General features: G+C 46.0%; 1 protein-coding gene across 1 annotated transcript in view; it reads left to right on the top strand.

The window, feature by feature from the left end:
• The window catches only part of ANO9 (anoctamin 9), a 61,402-nt gene extending 41,557 nt beyond the window's left edge, over positions 1-19,845 (top strand). Inside the window, exons 15-25 of the mRNA XM_018561351.1 lie at positions 7,640-7,751; positions 9,132-9,189; positions 9,264-9,361; positions 11,166-11,320; positions 11,404-11,556; positions 12,692-12,836; positions 15,606-15,713; positions 15,835-15,931; positions 17,438-17,550; positions 19,523-19,600; positions 19,765-19,845. Of these exons, the coding sequence (XP_018416853.1) occupies positions 7,640-7,751; positions 9,132-9,189; positions 9,264-9,361; positions 11,166-11,320; positions 11,404-11,556; positions 12,692-12,836; positions 15,606-15,713; positions 15,835-15,931; positions 17,438-17,550; positions 19,523-19,600; positions 19,765-19,792 (1,145 nt within the window). The 3' untranslated portion in view covers positions 19,793-19,845. The remainder of the gene's footprint in view (positions 1-7,639; positions 7,752-9,131; positions 9,190-9,263; positions 9,362-11,165; positions 11,321-11,403; positions 11,557-12,691; positions 12,837-15,605; positions 15,714-15,834; positions 15,932-17,437; positions 17,551-19,522; positions 19,601-19,764) is intronic.
• The last annotated feature ends 4,298 nt before the right edge of the window (positions 19,846-24,143 follow it).

The raw sequence follows: 24,143 nt of genomic DNA, 5'->3' as shown, positions 1-24,143 counted from the left end.
CAGAAGTCTATTTTAACTCTCTATAACTCTGATATAACTATCTATAACTCTCTATCAATGTGCTGTAACTAACTATACTACAACCCTATCTCTCTCTATCTCCTACAACACACTACTTAGGGCCGCGGTATCAGCAGCCTTATATAGTGTGCTGCAGGGACTTAGCTGTGAGACATGATTGGGCAGAGTCATCGTGACTTTGCCCAATCATGGCTCTATATTTGTACTGAGCCCTGATTGGCACAGTCTTGCACCTGACCGCAGGTCAGGTGCAAGACTGTAGCCAATTGCCGTTTCGGACGGCGCAGTGCATTGTGGGATGTGCCGCGGTCGAACAGACCGCGGACATCCCATAATGTTCGGCGAACGCTAGAACATGCAATGTTTGAGTCGAACCTATGTTCGACTCGAACGTTCAGCCCATCCTTAGTAGCTAGCTCCTTTTGCGCCTGAGGCAAGAACAGAAAATTGTGCCCCACAAAAGACCTGTGAGGTATGTGATGTCATGTGCCTCGCCTCCAGGATAGCAGCGCGCATGCGCAAAATGCACTGGAGTCCAAATCCAAAATAGCATAAAAATCTGTTTTGTTTGACGAAACTAATGAAAACATTTTTAGTTTCCGTTCATTTAGTCCAAAACAAATTTTTAGTGTGTGTGGTGTTTTTCGTGTTTTGTTTTTTTTTACTGTTGGGGGGCTTCGGGGGAAATATTAGGGGTCCAAACAGATCCCTGACATTTCCCTTTTGAAATAGAAAAAGAGATTGAGGACCCGGAGTACTCTGCCCGTATAGCAGCGGGGATCAGAGGAGAAGCTGGAGCCTGTGCCGCTCCTCTTCTCCCTTCTGAGCCGTGGCTGTTAGCAGCCTGGCGTCCCTGTTACCAATGGCACCCTGTGCTCGCCATGGCAACAGGACAAGGGCTGGCCTGGCTGCGCCCCCTCTCAGCTGCGCCTGAGGCAAGTGCCTCACTCGCCCCATGGTAGCTACAGCCCTGCCTATGTATAATCATTCTCTAACTGTAGAAGGGTAGATGTAGGTGCTAAGCAGATACCTCAATACCTCAACAGTGCCAAACTGCAAGTACAATAGGATGCTAAGTGATAAGACCATTATCAAACCACTTTTCTCTCCCGTTCATTGAAGGACACAGGCAACAGATCGTAGATCCTGAATGGTAGGGTAATATCGCCACCTGCAGGAGAAGGACGCTAGGCACAAAACCAAAGACCAATTACAGCCTAGGGGCGGCCCCTGCCGGTGGCCAAACCCCCCACCTGCTGACAAGTCTCCAGTTTTTTGCCTAGCGTCAGGAGTAAGGAGCTAAAAAAAATTCTCTGGAGACATTTTTTTTTTCCCTTCTTCCTTCTTGGATGAGGGCAAATTTGCCCTTTCTTTTTTGTCACTTCCGCCCGGGCTTCCTTCAGCCTCGGGCGGATGGGGAGTGTGTTCCTTTCGGCCCCGGACGCCTTGACGGAAGGACACACAGGGTGCAGCTCTCCTCTGCCTTGCGGAGTCGGCCGGCTGGGCTTGGACAAGGACGCTGGGGGTCGTGAGTAGCGGGGTCCCTGTCTCCATCTCCCTTGCCTGGTGGTCTGCAGTCGGTGGGGTGGTTTTGTGCGGGTGTGCAATGATCGCAGGGATGAAGCCCCTACATTGCCTTGTATGGGCTGTGGGCAGCGCTCTGCGGACCCCTCTAGATCCCCTCTTGTGCGTCCTGTACGCCTGCGCTGCTTTGCCAGTCGCCCGTGCGTCCCTCTGGTTCTTCAGGGGGGGTGGGTGGTACCACGGGTACCCCATTGTCCCTGGAGTCCTTTTCCTCTGTCATGGACGGGTTTGTAATGCGCATGGAGCGCGCCTTGACACAGCGCCCACCTAGAAAGCGGGCTTTTACCCTTCCCATCCCCTGCCTTGTCAGGGGAGTCTGAAGAGGAGGGGGAACTTCCCGCGACGTCGCCTCATCCTGATCCGGGTGATTCCTCACATCCTGTTTCGGCCAGTGAGGATGAAGCTGCGTCTACGCTCCATGATCCAGGAACGTGAAATGGTCTCCGCGCTGTCAGGGAGACCCTTAAAATTGAGGACGTTGCCAGCACGTCCGCGCTGCCGCACGTGCAGTTTGGGACACACAAGAGTAGCCGTTCTGCCCTTAATCAAGGCCACGGTTATTCCGGTGGAGGATTCTCCGTCCTTTAAGGACCTTTTCGATAGGAAGGCTGAGGCGCTTTTGTGGTCTCTGTCTCGGGCGCGCTCATGTGTCCGGTCTTGGCGTCTGCTTTGGTCTCTCAGACACTAAGTGGGCTAAGATGTTACATCAGGGGCTTGCGGAGGAGAATGTCTCCCCCGTTTTCGTGGAATTGGCGGACCAGTTGGTGCAAGGCCTTCGCTATGTCTGCAATTCAGCCTTGGATGCGGTGCCCTTGGTGTCCAAGGTGTCGGCGGTGATACTTCGCCGTTTGCTCTGGCTTGAATGCTGGTCGGCTGATATGGCTTCCAAACAGGCTCTACAGGTGTTGCCTTTTACTGGGGACCGTTTGTTTGGTTCCACCTTGGATGGGATCATTGAGGATCTGGCAGGGGGTAAGAGTACCTTCCTTCCCAAGGCGCGCAGGAAGGAGCAGTGCCATAGGCCTGGGCCTACTTTCTCCGCTCACAAGGGCTTTTTTGCCCCCCGCCCTCCGACAAGGGCGGTAAGTTTAACAAGTCCTCCACTTCCCACTCCTCCAAGCGTCCGTGGCAGCCCGAGTCTGCCAAGCCCGCCAGCAATTCTTGGCGTCTGCTTTGGTCTCTCAGACTCTGAGTGGACTAAGATGTTACATCAGGGGCTTGCGGAGGAGAATGTCTCCCCCGTTTTCGTGGAATTGGCGGACCAGTTGGTGCAAGGCCTTCGCTATGTCTGCAATTCGGCCTTGGATGCGGCGCCCTTGGTGTCCAAGGTGTCGGCGGTGATACTTCGCCGTTTGCTCTGGCTTGAATGCTGGTCGGCTGATATGGCTTCCAAACAGGCTCTACAGGTGTTGCCTTTTACTGGGGACCGTTTGTTTGGTTCCACCTTGGATGGGATCATTGAGGATCTGGCAGGGGGTAAGAGTACCTTCCTTCCCCAGGCGCGCAGGAAGGAGCAGCGCCGTAGGCCTGGGCCTACTTTCTCCGCTCACAAGCGGTTTTTTCGCCCCCGCCCTCCGACAAGGGCAGTAAGTTTAACAAGTCCTACTCTTCCCGCTCCTCCAAGTGTCCGTGGCAGCCCGAGTCTGCCAAGCCCGCCAGCAAGCCCCAGTCCGCATGAAGGTCGGGCCCCTACTCTGGTTCCCAGGGTGGGGGGCGCCTTCGGCTCTTTGCGGATTTTTGGCTGGCCCACGTTTCCGACTCTTGGGTCCGGGAGCTGGTTTCTTCGGGCTACGAGATCGAGTTTCTGTCCCGTCCGGGAAAACGTTTTTTCCCGTCCAACACGCGACTCGGATCTCCATCGCGCTGTGGTGGACCTTTTGTCCCGGGGGTGATTGTGCCTGTTCCGTCCTCAGAGAGGTTCAAAGGGTTTTATTCAAACCTATTTACTGTGCCCAGGAAAGAGGGGGTGTGGCCCATCCTGGACCTCAAGCGTTTGAACACCTTCGTGCGGGCCCGTCGGTTCCGGATGGAGTCGATCCGGTCTGTGGCGGCCTGGCTTCGTCAGGGAGATCTTCTGGCCTCCATCGATATTCGCTATGCATACCCTCATGTACCCGTTTGCGAGTCTCATCAGCGGTATCTTCGTTTCGCGGTGGGGGAGGACCATTTTCAGTTTGTGGCGCTGCCCTTCGGCTGGCGTCGGCCCCATGTGTTTTCACCAAGGTGCTGGCCCCGATCCTGGCGCTGTTGCGTTGTCGGGGGGTTTCGATCGTGGGGTGCCTGGACGATCTGCTCCTACGGGCGGAGTCGCATGCTTCGATGGTGACGGCTCTGGGGGGTCACGGTGCGGTCCTTGGAGGAGTTCGGGTGGCTGCTGAACATACGGAAGTCTTGCCTGGTGCCCTCTCCACGTCTGGAGTATCTGGGTTTGGTTTTGGACACTGTCGCGGCCCGGGTCTTTCTCCCTCGGGACGAGCTCCTGAAACTCCGTTCCAAGGTCCGGCTACTGAGGACTCGCCAGTGGTCGCCCATACGGTTTTGCGTGCAGGTCCTGGGTCTCATGGGGCCTCCTTCGAGGTGGTGCCCTTTGCGCAACATCGTACCAGGACCCTGCAGGGGAACATCCTGGTACCGTGGGACAAGTCCCCCCTGTCCTTGGACAGGGAGATTCGGATCTCTCGGGAGGCAAGGACCTCCCTGCGGTGGTGGCTTCAATCTCCGGCCTTGGTGCGGGGGAAGTCTTTCCTTCCCGTGCACTGGACGGTGGTCACCACGGACGCCTGCCTTTGGGGCTGGGGCAGGGTCCTGGGCGCCTTGACCGTGCAGGGTCATTGAACGTCGGTGGATCCGGGGGAGTGGCCTTTTCACCCGGAGGTTTTTCGGCAGCTGTGTAGTCGCTGGGCGACGCCGGAGGTGGATCTTCTGGCGTCTCGGTTTCCCCGGAAGGTGGACAGGTGTGTGTGGCCCGGGTCCTGGATCCCTGGGCGGTGCAGTGGATGCCCTGGTGGCTCCTTGGGGTCCTTACGGTCTACTTCACACCTTTCCCCTCTGTATCTGTTGCCTCGGCTGCTGCGTCGGATCGCGGCCAAGGGCGTCACCATCATCCTCGTGGCCCCAGACTGGCCTCGGAGGGTGTGGTACGCGGACGTGGTTCAGCTGGTGGTGGACGCCCCATGGCGTTTGCCTCTGCGCCCCGGTCTTCTGTCACAGGGACCTGTGTTCCGTCCTTCTTTACAGTCGCTGGCTTTGACGGCGTGGCTGTTGAGAGCCTGGTCCTGAAGGACCGGGGGTTGTCCGATGCGGTTATTTCCACTATGCTCAGAGATCGCAAGCGGTTTCTAGAAAGATTTACCATCGCACGTGGAGGGCCTATTTTGCCTGGTGTGAGGTTGGGGCCCTGTCCCGGCGTTTATTCTCCATCAGCAGAATCCTTGCATTCCTGCAGCGCGGGGTGGCTCAGGGGCTGGCCTTGAGTACTGTGAAGGGCCAAATCTCTGCCTTGGCGGTGCTTTTCCAGCGGCCTTTGGCGTCTAATGCTCTGGTTCGCACCTTTTGTTCAGGGGGTGTCGCGCATTGCTCCCCCTGTCCGCTCGCCTTTGGCTCCGTGGGATCTGAATCTCGTGTTTTCAGTGTTGCAGGAATCCCCGTTTGAACCTCTTCGGGGGATTCCGCTTATGTCTGTCACAAAGTGGCCTTTTTGGTGGCCATCACTTCCGTTCGGTGGGTGTCGCAGGACAAGGCAGCAAACTCCAAGTCCCCGTTGCTGGTTTTGCGTCAGGACAAGGCGGTTCTCCGTCCTCGGCCGGCGTTCCTGCCGTAGGTTGTGTAGGCATTCCGTCTGAATGAGGACATTGTCTTACCTTCCCTGTGTCCGATGCCGGTCCATAGGAAGGAGCGTGCGCTCCACTGTTTGGATGTGGTTCGCGCTCTTCGTGTTTTTTTGGAAGCTACGGCTTCTTTCCGCGGGACCGACTCCCTGTTCGTGCTCACGGAGGGTCCTCGTAAGGGTCGGGCCGCGTCGGCGGCTACCATCTCTAGGTGGATACGTGCCGTTGTGACTCAGGCGTACGCCGTTAAGGGGCGTGAGCCTCCGTTTCCTGTCACTGCCCATTCTGCTAGGGCTGTTGGGGCTTCCTGGGCTTTCCGCCACGGGGCCTCTGTTTCTCAGGTTTGTAAGGCTGCTACTTGGTCTTCTGTTCACACCTTTGTTAAGTTCTACAAGGTGGACGTGTTGGCATCGACGGATGCTGGTTTTGGGGCGCAAAGTGTTGCAGGCGGCGCTTTGAGGGGTCTTTTGGGTGTTTTGTTGTTGCCCATCCCTCAGTGTGTTACTGCTTGGTGACGTCCCTACCATTCAGGATCTACGATCTGTTGCCTGTGTCCTTCAATGAACGGGAGAGAAAATAGGATTTTTGTACTCACTGTAAAATCCTTTTCTCTCCGTTCATTGAAGGACACAGGCCCCGCCCTCTTTATGGGGTGTACACTCCTAACTGCTTGTTACTAAACTGGAGACTTGTCAGCAGGTGGGGGGTTTGGCCACCGGCAGGGGCCGCCCCTAGGCTGTAATTGGTCTTTAGTTTTGTGCCTAGCGTCTTTCTCCTGCAGGTGGCGATATTACCCTACCATTCAGGATCTACGATCTGTTGCCTGTGTCCTTCAATGAACGGAGAGAAAAGGATTTTACGGTGAGTACAAAATCCTATTTTTTTTTCTAACCTTATATAGTCAGGCGGAACGCTTGAAATAATTGTTAGGACTCGAGAATCCTTGCTGAAAATCATGAAATCTCCAGGTCATGGTACATTAGTGTGATTAGTTAGTTATAGAAAGTGTTGAAGAGAACAAAGAATATGGCATACGTAGTGTATTTCACTCACACAGAAGATCATTTATCAACACTCTCCTGCTCTATACCCCAAATCTTATTTTTACTAATCAAGTGAAAGGCTAATAATAGTAATAGCAACACAGGCGATGAGAATTATATTGTTCATGTACACTATTGGTCAGTAGAGAAATGCCTCTACATTGGAGGTCAATAGTAAAACGCCTTTTTACACTATATAGTTCAGTAGAAAAATGCCCCCTTACACTATAGGTCAGTAGAAAAATGCCCCCTTACACTAGAGGTCAGTAGAAAAATGCCCCCTTACACTAGAGGTCAGTAAAGAAATGCCCCCTTATGGTGGCAGACTTAGTGTACAGGAGAGGTAGTTCTAGACCTTGTTGGTAGTAGGTAGGTTTGCGGCATCCCAACTCGTGGCTGGTCCTCAGAGTGGGTCCCAGGAGTGCCCTGCTTCAATACAGTCTTGGAAACTCCACCTGTTTGGAGAACCATGATCAATGTATTAGTATATGACACAAGCATAGCCTGATTGACTATGTTTTATGTCATATATTAATTTAAAAAATCTAATTACCTGCTTTTGTTAGACACTTTTTTTTGACTATTTTTCAAACAAGGCTGCACAGAGCTGGAGGTGAAATTTGAGGTGCATTAGCTTTTCAATGGCAGCCCCATATTTCTCCTAGTTCTCTTGTGCTAGTTCACACCAAGCCTGTTCCAGGAGCAGAGCAGTTACAGACCGGATCAAAACTGCGTCCAATGTATTCCAATGGTATTTTGGGCTCTAGTTCACACAGCAGCGTTCAGTTCCAGAGAATGAAAAAAAAACTGCAGCAAGCCCTATTTTACCTGCTCTGGACCACATGCAAATGCATCAAAACGCATGCAAACTCACAAATGCACTGAAAGCCCATTTTAAACCAAAAAAACACAATTTATTTTTGCAAAACACACTGCACTGCGTGTGCAGAAACTCCTGCAGATCTGGTCTGCATTTGGTGTGAACAAGCCCTTAGGATAAAGTTTATTTTTGGTGTCCAGAGGAGGCCAGAAAAGCAAAATAAGAGTAGACACCACTCTACACCACAACCACTAAGCAGATAAAGAAAGTGAAACTGTAAATGGGGTAAAACAAGTGTATTATTGGATGAATAACACATCTGATTTAATATTCCCTCTTCTTAGAGAAACCACGGACTTTTACAGAGAGAGAAAACAGCTTCACCTCCAAAGTATTCACATTTCAGTTTGTTACCCACTTCTCATCTCTCTTCTATGTGGCATTCTTCCTGGGAAGGTAACTGAATTCATATTGAACCTTTTTAATGTTTCCTTAACACATTATAGCTGGTAAATGTAAGTGTTTTTCATTACATACCTATAGTCCTTTTTGGGGGGTTTAGATCTGTTTTAATACCCCGGAGCATACTTTTTATTGTAGAGATCAGTCAATTTTACCCCAGATTAATTTTCACTTTTGAAGTCCAACCTAATATATGAAGAAATAATTTCTTTTTAGACAGATGGCAATTTAATTTAGTAGTTGATTTGAAGACTTATACTTTGTAGATTTTAATTGTGATTAATGATATGTAGATTAGATAAAGATATGTAAATAAAGTGAACCTTTTCATTCTCCATGTCTGTGTACATAGTCGTACTGCCATAGTCTTCTCCATCAGCAGGTTTCACATGGAGTCCTTTTTTTGCTCAAAATGTGTATCTTAAGCAGACTACACAGCACTGTACTTACTGTATATGCAAATGATTACTTTTTGTCAAAGTCAACAGCTCATCTCCATTTCTAACCACCTACACAGACTGATGACCAAGCCTACTGCCCTGCAGAAAGCAGTAGCTAATGACTGCCAGTGGAAGGGCAGAGGTACCAGAGGTGTCTATCTAACATCTGATTGTCACCTTCTCTATGCTGTATGAAAGGCAAGGTGGCAGTGCTGGGGAATAACAGAATTGTCCTTTTACTTCAGAGTTCATATTGGTCCAAGTTTTCTATAAATACTTCTTCCAAAAGAAAGGGTTGCAATTGTGTAGAGACAGACACACAGGTTACAGAAGGTGGAAATCTGTGCAACTGTGCAGTTTCCAATGGTAGAAACCCTGAATGACATCACGTAAATTTGCATGGGACATTACATTAATGCAATTCGCACAGATTTGATCTCTCCTGCCCATTTCATTCATTAGGACTGGGGCAGGGAGGGGGTTAATTAGGGAGTGAATACTTTTTTTGTGTGTTCTAATATTTTGTATTGATATATTTGATCATTTTCTCAATGTTATTAGCAAACAATACATGACTATTGCAGTGATCTATTGCCGGAGGGGGTGACAGGGTGAACTATATTAGCACTTTTAGAATAAAAATGTTTGCCAAAACCTTAAGGGAATCCTGATAACATCAGTTTTGATGTTACAGTTTTTCTTCCATAACCACAATGATGCATTAGGCCCTAGTGGGGCATAAGAGTATAAATCTGGACCTGCGAATTGCTATAATTGCATAATGGAGTACTCTTAAAGAAAGGGCCTGCAAAACCAAGTGATTGATTCATCCATAGCATGAGGAAAGATTGCATTCGGGGCTGTCTGTCTATAGTTGTCCCAGCAAGGATCTGAAGTAAAGTAACTACTACCATGTCTCTTTTCTGAAAAACAGGATAAATGGCCACCCTGGAAACTACGTACGTATTGCAGGACACTGGAGACTGGAAGAAGTAAGTGAATTAGCTGACATGGCTATATAAGTAGAGATATGCAGACAGTCATTGACTCTATTTCTGCTTTCCAGTGTCACCCCAGTGGCTGCATCACTGACCTGTTCATACAGATGTGCATCATCATGCTTCTGAAACAGACCCTTAGCAACTGTGTGGAATTCCTGTCCCCGTAAGTAGTGAAAAAGTGTCATTATAGATAGTGTGGTGCTCCTAATGCTTGTTCATGTCTTATGCTGTCATGCCTATATGTCCATGCAAGCTTCAACATTTAACCAATATTCTGCCATGACCAGAATTGGTGGCAGGCACTGAAGACAATATACACTGCTCCTTTAGCTACTATTGTCCCACTGGTGCGCCTACAATTTCCCATTTGTACAGGTAGATGTCACATGTTGCAGGTCTGTATATTACTTGCTTTGAAGCGGCCTTTACATTTAATCAGTTACAAGCAACCTAGACATGATAGACATCGCATGTGATGTGTAAACTTTTATGTTCTGCTGGAGTGAATCTAGGAATTGACTCCTTACATTTTACAACGTGGACAGGCAGAGCTTAAGACATTTTAGCAGAATTCAGTACAAACTTGTAAACTGGGTCAGAAGGCTTCAATTTGAGAATAAATTATTGAATTTATTGAAATATGACTTGTCTTAGTAAACATGTCTTCTGTGAGAAGGTGTGTTATGTAACTTAAAGTTCCTGACAAGTTCCAATGTACCGCAACAGTATAGTTTTTCAAAAAAGCTCTATCATTTTATGATTTGAGAAGCAATTATTGAGCTCCAATCAAGTGATCTGGTCCAGGCTAAGATGATGTCACCAGTTTGCTGTAGGTAGGATAAAGCATTTCCCCAGTCTCCTCCTTCCCCATTGAACGGAATGCAATGCTTTAACTTTGTAACAAGTCACAAGGCTTTTTTGAATGGAGGAGTTTTGGTCACTTCGAAAAGGAATACATGCCAGGGACCCAAAGGGAGACAGGAAGTAGTGTGAGTTTCTAGAAGGCAGACTGCTAGTACAACTAAAGCAGTGTTGTAGGTATCTCCTTTGTTGACAATGATTCCTAGACCACTATAGGTAAAGGAGAGAACCCTGCAGTAGAAATCTCTTTTAGGTAGGCTTTCTCTAATGGAAACATTGATTGGAGGTGTTCAAAGGGAGCCAGAGAGTGGGGAATGTGTAATTATGTGTAAATTTCAGTATGAGCTACTCTCCGTAAACAGGCTTTTAACAACAACAAAGCAAAGGAGACACTGGAAACATGTTAAAAGGATCTTACAGCTCCATCTGCAACTCAGAAAGAGAATACAAAGTATTAATATGCAATAGTTTTGTACTTTAACTGGCTAAAACAAAAAAGAAAATAAGAAACCATTTAAAAATATATATTTCTAATACTGACCATAATAAAGAAACAAAATATGTACAAACCCCTACATATTTCCTTAAGACAAATCATTGATGTTTTTGTTACTCTGAAAGCTACTGGCATTTTATAGTTAAAAAATTCAGGGTATAGATTACAAAACACAACTTTTTTTTTTTTTTTTTTTTTAAACTCGGTAATCCCAGGGATTCAATAACCATTCACAAAGCTTAACTGTAATCCTTAAATTGGTGATCATGGGAATTTAGGAAAGAGTCTGAGAGCAATTTGTTTCTAACCGCAGCATTAAGGTAATGGGTCTCCCATTGCCTTGCAAATACTGCTAAAAGCAAAAGTGCAAATGACAGGGAAACATGCTTAGTGACAGCATGTCATCACTTGTAAAGCACTCAATAACTTTAAAGATCATGTTTTTATTACATTTCTTGCTAGACTACAATTATCTACTGAAATCAAATGTGCAATTGGTTGATTTGAGTTATCACACAGCAACAATCTTTGTACAATGGTGTGAATGTGACATGTTCATGCAAAAATGAACTCAAATATTGGTTATATCTAAGATTTTTCCCAATTGCAGATTCATTGGCTACAAGGTGCGTAAGTTCAGAGATCAGAGGAGCAGGGTGCATAGTGAAAAGTGTGCCGAGGACCGTACAATGGAGTCCTGGAAAGACAATTACAGATTGGGCCAAATTCACATATTCAGCCTCTTTGATGAATTTCTAGAAATGGGTAGGTCTCGCCCATGTGATGGGATTGTTGTGATGCAGCTCGTCTTCAGTCTTTCACTCTTTATCATTTTGATTTTTTTTTAGTCATACAGTACAGTTTTACAACAATCTTTGTGGCTGCATTTCCTCTTGCTCCTCTCCTTGCCTTCGTCAACAATATGTTAGAGATTCGCCTTGACGCCATCAAAATGACCCGTTTACAGCGCAGACTGGTACCAAGGAAAGCAAATGATATTGGTAAAAAATTTTGTTTATTATTTATCTTGGTTCAGTGTTATCTGTAGCTATGCTTTATTGCCCATTCACACTTGGGCAAGTGGTAACTGGTAAAGTGGTGCATATTTGTGTGGTATGGCGTGTTGCATTAAGGCAGCTCATTCATTTTGAATGGGCTGTTAAAAGTATCTAAATGCATAAACAGCTGCGCCCACACTTTTTTTTTTTACCAACACAGTGCACCACAATGCACAGAGTATTCACATCTCTCCATTGTGGTGTGCTATAACACAGGTGCATTTTGACTTGCTATATATTCGCATTAGGTTGCCATTTAAAAGGAATTGCAGCAGCATAGTCAATGCAACTGGTGTAGAACTGCAAGTTACTACAGTCGAATAATGTGCATTCAACTTAAATCCTTGACTGCATGGTCATTGAATCACTCCTGGACTTATTTATGGATCTTCAAAACTGGTAGCCTCCGAAAATTTATTGACTGTCCTGAAAGGAGAACTATGAGGCGAGTGAAAATCACTCAGCCTCATAGTTCTAGCCGACCTGTGACAATGAAACTGTCACATGTCGGCTCAATAGATCGGGAAGTGAGCGAACACATATCGTCGCTCGCTCACTTCTCGATCTATCCCTGCAGAGAGCTGTGACTGTCACTCGCAGCTCCCTGCAGGGATTCCCCCCTCCCCTTTCCGATCCTTTTGGCATGGAGTTGCCTTCTCTATGTTGGAATGCCAGATCATTCTCTTTGGGTAGAAACATCAGCATTTCCTGGTAGTAAGGGAGCTTGCCCACCCTCTGTTGCCTTCTACACATACCTACTGTATTGAGTGAGGCAGCCCATCACAGTGATGGGCCAAAAGAAATGCGGGGGAAGCTGGGAGTGGGAAAGCTGCAACACTACCATAAAGAACATTTAGAACAGCCTGGCATTCAGCGGTAAGGTGGGCAATGAAAGTCACTGCAGATAGATACCTGATCTTCACACATGTCAGCTTTTTGAATTAGTTACTTTATGGATAGAAAAAGACTTGGCTTTTTAATCCTTGACATAGGATGAGCCCTACTACACCACAGACTGAATTGTTTTGTCTACAGATAGAATTTAATAGTGGTCTGGTGCATGTGTTTTTTTTCCTAGGTATCTGGCTACTGGTCCTTGAAGGAATTGGAGTTCTGGCTGTTATTACTAATGGTCTAGTTATCGCCATCACATCTGACTTCATTCCACGGCTCGTATACAAATACAAATATGGACCATGTGGACAAGGAGAGACAGATATTGAGTAAGATGTGCAGATTAAAAGAAAATGAATGGGTATAGATGACAAGGAATAGAATACAGGGCCATTATCTTTTGTTCTAATTGCAATAAAGTATGTTATGCTCTTCAAAGGATATTGTACACAGTGATCACAGTGGCAATGGTCTCCAAGACAAATCAGTAGGAGCCAAAAATCAGTAGGAACCAATGCATTTTCAGGAACAGACCTTTGGTGAAAGAGGGTGCATGTACACAGTGAATCCTGTCTTAGAGGAGCTTATATGAACATAAGTTTGTGAACGGCCAGATGGACGTCTGCTCAGAGCGGGAGGGCGTCTTAAGACGTCCTGCCCCTCCCCCCAGCGATGGCTGTTTACATACAAGCGGTCAGGCGTCTCTAGAGACGCCCGATCGCTTGCAGGATCTGCGGGTGTGCGCCGCCCCCCCCCCCCGTACCTCCTCCTGCTCGTCTCTTCGCCGCCGCTGCCGGTCCCGTGTTCCGATGTGGCCGGTGCGGCTGGGACCGGCACGGCGACGCTCTAACAGGAGATCAAAGGGATGATCATTACTTGATCATCCCTTTGATCTCTCTTCTTGTCCCCGAATGCAGGAAGTGATGTATATTACATCACTTCCTGCATTCAGTGTCACTCTCCGGTGCAGAACACCGGAGAGAAGCTGATGGAGCAGATCTGTGCTTCATCAGCTTCTGTGGGGGTCCCTAGGTGACATCAGAGGTCTTGAGACCCCTGATGTCTCCATAAAGAGGACCTGTTTAGTGAACTGGCTATTACATAGGGGATTCCTTAGTCCCCTATGTTATAGCAATAAAGTGAAGTAAAAAAAAAAAATGACAGCATTAAAAAAAATAAAGAAGCTAAAAAAAATAACACAAACATTTTTTTAAAGTCCCTCGCCCCCCAGATACACAAGAACAATAATTCTAGAGCCATAAATCACTGATGACACTAAACTGATAAGCGGTAAAAACGTTTAAAGCGTCACCTATGGCCAATTTTGGCTGCGGTCGTTTTCTGCGATTTTGCGGGCACGCGCAATTTTAATGGTTGACATGTTTAGTGTCTATTTACCCAACGTGACCCCGACTTTTATATTTTACCAAAAAATTGGGGTGAAAAAAAATGTTTCATAACATTTTATAGGGAAACATGTTTTTTTTCAAAATTTAGGGTACTTTTTTTGTTATATAGTAAAAAATAAAAACCCCATTGGTGAATAAAAGCCACCAAAAGAAAGCTCTATCTGTCCCCAAAAAAATTGTATGAAAATCGTTTCAGTAAAGCGTTGCATGACGGAATAAACATCAGTCAAAGTACCGCAGCGCTGAATACTGAAAAATGGCCTGGCCAGGAAGGGGGTGAAACACTATGGCCTTCAAGTGGTTAATCCCCGTATGGAGCGGAGACCTTACTAAGAGCAGATGTGTCTAATTTTGTGTGCTTAATGTGCCATGGGTTTGCAAATATAATAGGCACATACAGTGCTGGACATTTCTAAAGAAGGAACAACTATTCCAAGACCAAATTACCAAATAACTATAAAATGAATGCTATCAACTATCCAAATAATCACTTGAGCCGAGGTGAAATCAAGCTGAGTACACAGTGATAATGTAAACAGTGAAAGGCACACTAATTAGAGGTGAGGATTGCTACAGAAAAAAAAGTTGGCTTCTGCATTTCAGTTTATGAAAACCCTAAAAATAAACTTCTCATTTGCTCCTTTTCATAGTTAAATGTACCATTGAAAACATTTGTATTTATTTCCATTATAACTACACAAATGTGCCTGTTGATCATGCCAGAAATCCAGTGCCGTCCTGTGTCCTATGCACACTGTAATGGTATCACAAGCATTGTTCTAAGCCCTTCCAGTTCAGCTCTACAGAACTCCTCCCCAATGTTATGGGCATGAGGAGAGGGGGTATTCTGTAATCTTAACACGCTTCCTGTCCTATGGTGACAACTCTGCTTCTTCATACCTACAGTACAATGAATGAGTGTTGTCACCCAATGACAAGAAGTATGTTACTAGCAAGATTACCTGCTGTAAAAGGAAAAAAAAGCCAGAAAAAATAATAAGTAATGCAGCCATCGCTGACTGGTATACTGCAAAATATTTTTGTTGTTGGGTTCAGATACACTTTTAAGAGCATCTTAGGGTTCCCATGTGCAGTCAAAACAGGACTCAAAACCAGTTTTAATGTGATGCAAGAGCCGCATACTAAAAAAAAAAAAAAAAAATCATTCTAAATCAGTCAAATCCTCCTTTATTTATATCTCACCTGCTCCCCCTCCCAGACCCTGCAGCCAAAAGTCACTTCTGCCGATCCAGAAAGCAGTGGGCAGGACTAGGTGTGGCTAGGTGTTGATTGACAAGCTACAGGCTTATAAATCAACAGTGACAATTCTGATAACCATGTCCCCTGGAGCATCTCATCCCACTGTAGTTCAGGCAGCCACAGCCTACATAAGGGACAATGCTGCTCTGAATTCACTGTCAGTGCAGCAGAGTTGTCCCCATCACATGAAGCTGAACGCGGTGGACTTCACTGGCATGATAAACAGGTATATGTGAGCGTTTGCAGGGTGACCAGGAGAAAACTGTGTGCAGATGCTCTTACAACTAAGTGTTGTACCACAATTCTACTTTAAGGTACAGAGTCTTATGTTTGGCCACTTCTAGGAAAAAAGAGCAAAAAGGAGTTTCTAATTTATGGTTAAACGACAGATCAGAGTCTGATCTATGAATTGTTTCCCCTTTTTTTCAGTTGTCTCGCAGGATACATTAATCAGAGTCTGTCCACCTTCCGCACTAGCGACTTTGAGGAGCTAACCCAAGTTTCAAAATCTCTGTACCCAAATACCACTGTGTGCAGGTAATTATACCAGTGAACTCACAATCCTGTGTTTTGTGTCAGTCATTTTTTTTGTCCAGTCACTGTGCCAGTTCTTGCTACTTGCAATAATTTGCAAACCCCTATGCTGCTCTTTGTGCAGGTACCGTGATTACCGTACAGCTGATGAGGAATACAATTATTCTGTACAGTTTTGGCATATCTTTGCTGCTAGACTTGTGTTTGTCATTGTGTTTGAGGTGAGTAACATTCCATGCATTATGTGTGTTCCATACTGTGAAGTAGGCTGATCTATGAACCACAAAAATGTAAGCTTACAAATACCCCAAATTAATTATATAATATGAAATAATGTTTAATGTATGCCTAAGAGCAGATACTATTAAATGCTTGCCATAACCTCTAAGTCAGAAAATCCTCTTCTTTGCCCCTCTCTGATTTAAGCTGAGACACACACTCACATACAGTACATGCACACATACTGTATACCTCTATGCATATACATACACAATCACTCTATACACATACACGCAATCACTTACCCCTCTGATGGCATAGTGGTATCACAAAAGATGTGTTGGGAGCACTGGACCCAAAATGGAAAAACACGTTTGATATTCAGGGGACAAAAGGCAGCTCTCTGTTACACAGGATTTGCAGGGAGGAGGCGAGGAGGCACAATCTCTGGTAGCAACCTTACTAATCCATCCTTTCGACCGGCATTCAGTGAAGACTTGTCAGAACGCCAGCCGAAAGGACCTGAGCGCCGGTGTTCTGTCGAGAATGCCGACCCAGTCGAATTGACCATCTGCGCTTGCGCACACACCGGGATGAACAAGAATATTACATTCTCGACAGAAGCAGCAATGCGGTCTGTATCCAACAGAGATGCAGACCGTGTAGCTGCTTCCGCAAGACAGGTATATGGTCCGTGACTGTGTGCCTGACTTATCATCTGGCTGCGGGCCACATAGTACCGATTTGCTGGGCGAAGTTGGCCGCGGACCGGTACTTTGAGACCCCTTCTCTAGGCACTATAAACTCTGTACAGTATTCCAAAGAATAACAAAACAGCTGTGATCTTGCAATGTTTCCAACAAACAAACAAAAACTGCATTTGTAACTAACTCAGTAATGTATACATATAAAGAGGCAGTAAAGGAAAGCTATGTGTTCAGCCTGAAAAACCATAATACAATACCATAATAAAATGTGTATAACTGTGGCTTTGGAGATGTTTTTGTTTAGGGGGGAACATAAAAAGCAGTTATACTTTCCTTATTCCCCCTTCCCCCAGCAACTGTTACTTCTCTACTCTCTCTGATGCCCCGGGTTGTGGGTGAGCCCTTGGTGTCCTCACTTACAATGCAGGACTGCATTGTACATTATGGCATCGGAGGGCAACCAATAAAGCGGCGAGAAGAAGTGGCTTTGTTGACCGGACGTGCAGCTGGAAGGAGGGATAAGGTAAGTATAACGGCTTTTTTTGTTTCCAATAGACAAAAATGAACATTTTAACCCTTGCAGTGTAGAGGGAGTCGCACTGCAAGGGTGAATTTTTCCTGGAGTTTAGCCTTAAAAACACATGCATACCAAGCCAGATGTAACAATAAGAACAAGCATGTAACCCTTACAAAGCAGGATGGAACCCCACTGCAAGTGCCAATTTTTATTTTAACAGATTTAAGTATATTATTATGTCAGTTTTTCATGTCTGCTTATGTTTTTCTTTTGTACTGTTTTAGCACGTGGCAGTATGCATAAAATTCATTGCTGCCTGGTTTGTACCCGATGTCCCTCAGGCTGTGAAGAACAAAAGTCTAGAGAAGAAGCTTGAACTGCTGCTGAACGAGCTTGGGTAATTACCCATAATGCATCACTACAGAGCAGAGCCATAGCTAGCTCCTTTTGCGCCATCAGGCAAGAACAGAAAATTGTGATGTCACCCGATGGCGACTTCGTATGGTTTTGGGCTTCAGGGAAATATCAGGGGTCTAAATAGACCCCTGAAATTTCCCTTTTGAAATAGAAAAAGAAATTGAGGACACAGAGTCCTCAATCTCTTTTTTTCTGCAGCTTCTGTTCTAAATGAATGGAAAGCACTCAGTACAGAGGCTTACCATTCATTCAGAAACTGAAATATTTACTATCATCTAGTTATCAATGGGTGGAAGCCTCTATAGTGAGTGCATTGAGAAACTCATGAATGAACAGGAAGTGATGTAAAGCACTTCCTGTTCATTCATAACTGGGGACACATACTGCTATGTGTTGTTTACAAGCATTGGAGTGATCAGCTGATCACTTCAGAATTTGATCTGCACAAAGAGGATCGGTAAATATCACTGATATTTACTGATCCTCCGCTCTGCCATCCTGAGCACTGAAGCCAGCGGGAGGGACCGAGGAGGTAGCGCTGAAGCCAGAAGGGGGGCGGAGGAGGGATCACTGTTACTTCAGGATGGCCAAGGAGTGAGGAGAGAGAGAGCCACCGGCTGTCAGGTCCCGGCCAAGCAGCTCTCTCTCTCCTCACCGCTCCGCTATCCTGGATGACAGATGTATGATATGGTAAATAAGTTGCGCTTGATCTAAATAAATGTGGATTCCAAAGTGGAAAATATCATGAATAACACACGTACATCTATACAAATAACCAAATATTCTATCCTAATGTGTCATGGATGACAGCTCCCTCCTCTGCACCCCCCCCCCCCCACCCCCTCTCCATTTCTCATCGGATCCCCGCTGCCTCTGCCCATACAGTCAGGGAAGAGCAGTGGAGATCTGAGGAGAAGCTGGAGCCTGCACAGCCCCTCTTCTCTCTGCTGAGCCACGGCTGTGTTGGCCGCCTGATGCCCCTGTTGCCATGGTGCCCTGGATCCCTAAAAGTCTAATACGGAGCAATCAAGTTACCCTAACCTATGTCTAACCCGAATCTCAAACTAACCACTCCACCTAACTCTTAAAGTGTAACGTGATAAAAAGTGATCCCTACTCGCTGAATAATCATGGCAAGTATTATTTTTGCAAAATGTCTGTTCTGAAGGAATTACTGTTTGTTTTACCATGTCCTTTCTCCAACTAATTTCCCAATTACTCCATTATAACCACCTGGTGTGGTGCATTCTCAGAGTTGTAAAAAAAACTGTGGTGTCTGCCTACTTTTAGATGAGGATGAGCCTCAGAAATTTCAAACATAAAAAAATTTGTTGTAGATAATGACTACAAATTGACTTCATGTTAAAGAAAATGTGTGTCTATATGTGGTTCACCTCTTAAGTTTTTTCCCTTAAAAGGCCCCCCCCCCCCCCCCCCCCCCCCCCGCGCCTCATCTCACCCTGCTCTCCTTCCTATTGGTTGTGAGGCAGCTGATTTGCTTTCTATAGAAAAAGGCTAGTAGGAAGAGGTGGGCCATAACAGGATCAGCCTGCTTAATGGATCAGGGGCTGTCTTGGGAGGTGAAGACTACCCCTCACTGATTTGCTTTAACCCCAAACTGATCTCTAAACCTGTCCTTTTAACCCGAGCCTACTAATAAATCTTAAACATGGCTGTACCCCTAAACCTCACCCTTAAGATCCTCCCAACACCCTAAATCTAAACCTAACCATTAAAATGTGTCAATGCTAGTTTTGAGATCACATTTAAAATTTGATTTGATTATACAATACACCAAAAGAAAGTGAGCTCCACAAAATTGGCCCTGGAATGTTCAGTCTGAAAAGTCCATAGATAATTCCCTTCATCTAGCCATACAAAAGCTTTCCAGTACAGGCACTTTATTACAGCCGTTTCCAGAGCCACTAACTTTCCCCTACTCCATCCCACAGAGAGATGCCAGAAGAGAATGATGAGTTATCCCATGACAGCTCCCCCCACCCATACAGAAACCTACTAGAGGACCTCAGGTAACTTTCAATGCTAGATTTGCCCTTTATTACATAAAGCTAAATAAAGTAAAGTCTCCCTGGGTATCTCATATTCCCTCAATGTACTTAAATATGATTAAATTACTGACAGCACACCTAAGATATATATAAATATATATTAATTGTTTGTTTTATTTTTCAAGTTTGATAGAACGTTCAACAGAGGTATGAGTAGCACCAAACCTTGGGGGTAACAGAAGATGTCATTTGGCAATAATGGCAAACCTCAAGGAGAATAGAAGATGTCACCGGAAGTATCACCCAACCTCAGGGGATATAGAAGATGTCACTGGAAGTACCACCAAACCTCAGGGGATATAGAAGATGTCACTGGAAATACAACCAAACCTTCAAGGTTATAGCAGATGTCATTATTAATACCACCAAGAATGTATCATTGGCAGTAGCCTAAAGAGACTGTGAAGTAAAATCCTAACCAAATATATTTTGGTAATTTGTAAATATGTTTTATAATAAAACAGTCCTTTTTAAAATGTCTTTGTACGTTTTGATTTAAACAAAATGCTGTATGTATTATTGCCCACAGTGCTGAAATGTGTATAATATTGTTAGTGGGTGGTCTGCTAAAAACCTTGCATGGAACTCGCAACAGAGTAATGCTAAAGGGCATCAGACATCCTTAGACAATAGACTCCAGACTCACCAATCCCTTCCAGCTTCCACAATGCAGGAATATTCTAGTTGTGCAGAGGATGACACTGTGTAGAATAGCAACAGCTTAATAGGGGATATGCATGAGATCTTCCCTGGGGGAGACACCAGACTTGTTCCTGAGGTCCATGCCATCATGGCCTTCCTGGCAGCTCCAGCAGTCATAGGGCTCCTCTGGTTCTCCTTCCCAGATGGTTCCAGAACCGCCCTGGGTCCACATGTGGCCCCCTCCAGGCTTGAGGCCTAGCCAGCTTCTCCAACCTTGTACATCCCACCCCCAGGAAAGGGGCCTGGGGGCGGACTGACCTGAGCACATGGCAATTCCTAAGTATTTTTGATCTTCCTCAGCATGCACCACTGGCAATGAAACTCCTAGGGGTCTATTCCCTAAGCTGCCGTAGGCACCTGAGTGAATGACCAACCTGAAGTGAAGTGAGCCGATGGTCCCTCAGAGGTACCGAGCAGAACAGAAAGAGTAAAAAAAGTAAATAGAAAGCGATTGTGCGGAGCTAGCAGTGACAGCTAGCTCCGCCCAATAGTTTCCTATTGTCCGGCGGCTCTGCTGCTGTCAAAAAAAAACTCTCCCAGGCGCTCTGGGAGCCTCCCGGTCGCCCAGGAGAGAAACAACTGCTGTGTCTTTTTTTTTTTTTTCTTTATTCTGACACAATCGATGTCAGAATAGAAAAAAAAAGAAATGTTCCCATTGAAAAGCATTGGTACATTACTATTGGCTATTGCAATTTGCAATAGCCAATAGTAAACTAGCATTGTACCTGCCCTCTGCGATTGGACCTGATAGAGAACTGCAGCAGAGGGCGGGTACAGTGCTAGTTTACATTGATCGTGTCAGAATAAAGAAAAAAAAGACAGCAGTGTTTTCTCTCCTTGGCGGCCGGGAGCAGGAGACTCCCGGGGCGCCAGGAAGAGTTTTCTGTTTGGAGATCAATGTCCCTGGTTAGCAGGTAACCAGGGACGCTGATCTCTCTGCAAGTGGCTGGAGCCAGCCGTAAGATCACGGCTGGCTCCGCCCAGCTGTCAGAATCAGGCTGTCGGCCGGCTGGCTCGACTGAGCTGCTCAGCCATATTCATGAGCTGTACGGGCTATTGTGAATAGCCCGTACAGCACCCCTTCGTTTCTACTGAACCAAAGGGGTCCTGGGGCCGAAGCTAGCCGAAGGGATCAGCCGAAGCTAAGGCCAGATCCTTCGGCAGCTTCGTGAATAGACTCCCTAGTGATTGGCTGATGAGGTATAGACGCTCCTAATTTTACCCTATTGGCTGCCCCACTCTGTGGCAGGGTCACACTCACAGGTAGGTGCAATCAAGACCAGAACACCTTGAAATGACCAAGTGACACCAGATGACAAATCAGCCAGACTGATTACAGTTCCAGCAACACTAAATTTAAGTGGCCACTCCACATAGGGTGGAAGGGGCTACAGGCAGGTGCAGGGGTAATATTGCCTGTGATAGGGAAAGTATATTAGCGTTTGATAAAATTTTTACAGAATGCAGTTTAAGAAACGTATGTTTTGTGACATTTTTCAATAAATATGTAATACAAGTTACTTCAGTGATGTACACTTTGCAGGGCATGCTGGGCTCTCTAGTCAGAAAGCCCAGCACTGACTGCTTGGAGAAGTCCTGCATATATCAGAGTAAGGCATATATCAGAGTAAGGACTTATTCCCAGGTTTGGCATATATGGCACATGCCCTTGAAGGGAAGGCACCACTCCGTAGGTCAGCAATCATTTGCTGACACACGGAGACAGATTTTTTTTTTTCTCTCCCCAACCCTATCCCATACACATTTCACCTCCGGCTCTTCACAACCAGGGATGCTCTGGTGGGCGTCCCGTCTGGCTCCTGGAAACCAGTGAAGAATACCATTCTGGTGTAACTTTTATTCGTACAGTTTATTTTTAAGTATAAAATGCTCCAGGGTCATCTGATCTAGTCAAAAGTATGGCAAGCATGTCTTGACCACTCTTGATAAGCCATAGAAAACAATAGGCAAACGCGGTCTGAAAAGCTGCCGCTGCCATCAACGTGGCCCCCCAGTAAAACCTAAATAAAAACTGTGGACAAGCTGAACACTTTCAAGTAATTCGCAGGGGCAATTTATCAATGTGCCCGACCTTGTTCGACCATGACCAGCACATTTGGATACTATCTGAGTTTCAGTGTATGCATAATGGCCTGTGCCAACTAACACTAATGGCTTTGCCAGAAAATACAACATTAGTTTGAGATGCTTCTGAGATCATTCACAATTCATTGCAGTTGACTACTTCCAGCCTGCTTCAGCTGCTTTTGTATTTCCATGGACTTATGAGGAGAGAAGCAGTTCTGAAGCTAACAAAAGCAGACATCCCAATTCTGCTATCTGCTGCTTCCCCTGTCCATGGCCAGCAGGTGGCGTGCACAGCAAACAATTCAATTTATGGCCAGCAGGTGGCGTTCCCAACAAACAATCATATCCTTGGCCAACAGGTGGCGAGTTCAACAATTAATGATATCCATGGCCAGCAGGTGGCGCTCCTAACAAACAATCATGTCCACGGCCAGCAGGTGGCGCTCCAAATGTTGGCGATGGCTGTACAGTCTGCCGCGCTCTGCCTGCTGGGAGTTGTATTTTTGTTGCCGCAGGAAGGCGCCGAGTCCCGGGAGGGGGTGACCTTTGACCTCGCAGCATGGAGGCTGAGCAGAGAGAGGCGATTATAACTGAGCTGAGGGCGATCCAGATCAGTACGGCCAGCCTGTAAGTCCTCCGTGTACTTGGAATGGAGCAGACAATTGCGGGTATGGAGGAGACTGTAGTGATGCATCACCAGAGAAGCTGATGTGTCCCGGCATACACAGGCAGACCGGGCGCTATAATCGGTGCACCTTGTGCATGTTATCTGTATCTGGGGGTTGTAAACAGGTAGCTGGGGGTTATCTTTAGCCTTCTGGGGTGTCTGGGCAGGAGATGTGTGTGGGTGAACAGTCATGTACACCGTGCAGCCATCTGTCATCCATCTGATAACTCCAACTGTACTGAGAGATCACATTAGATTCCATGCTACAGATAGCAGTGCACATAGAGGGGAATGTATCTAAACTGGAGCAGTGTCATAGTAACCAATCAGCTTCTAGCTTTCATTTTCTGAAGAGAGAAGCCGATTGGTCCCCATACATGTTACAGTCTGTGATGACATGATCCACACATCTCTGCATGTCCATCTCTTATCTGTGTCCAGGGACAATGATAAATAATACAATCTCATGGAGAGCAATTGAGTGAATAGTCATTGATATCAGATTGTATACGTGAGGATATAACCGTCATCTCCTTCCATTGCAGGGTGAAATCTCTGAGCCTGTTAGTGGAATATACGGACCCTGAGAGCGGGGAGCTAACACGTGCACAGGACAAGGTACAGAGCAAACAAAACCTTCCCTTCTTTATGTCGCAATCTAAATTTAATGGGAATTTCACCGTTTAACAATAATAAATGTGCTCTTTTTCATAAAAGAAAACATCTGAATGATTATGTTTTGCATTGGAGCCAGGAAAACATGGCAACTGTGATCAGTAGATTGTGGGCGCGATGCTCTGACTCCTGCAGACTCTTTCTCCCATCCATGTCCATACCTCGGTAAGGACATTCAGTGACATGGAAGGAAGAATGAATGAAGTGACGTCACTGCACTTGTATTCTATTTAGAACAACAGGTCTATGCCACGGTGGCTGATTGAACTTGTAGTTTCTCCACTGTGATTGGATGATGCGGCTGTACCGCATTAAAAAATGCAAACAAGCCACGGGGGGAACCCTGCGTATCTGGTAGGGGTGTGTAGGGGG

Source organism: Nanorana parkeri, unplaced genomic scaffold (assembly GCF_000935625.1).
Source record: "Nanorana parkeri isolate BGI_ZX_2015 unplaced genomic scaffold, ASM93562v1 scaffold518, whole genome shotgun sequence".
NCBI lineage: Eukaryota > Metazoa > Chordata > Amphibia > Anura > Dicroglossidae > Nanorana > Nanorana parkeri.
Note: the sequence above shows the minus strand (reverse complement) of the source record. Positions and strands in the feature narration are given on the sequence as shown.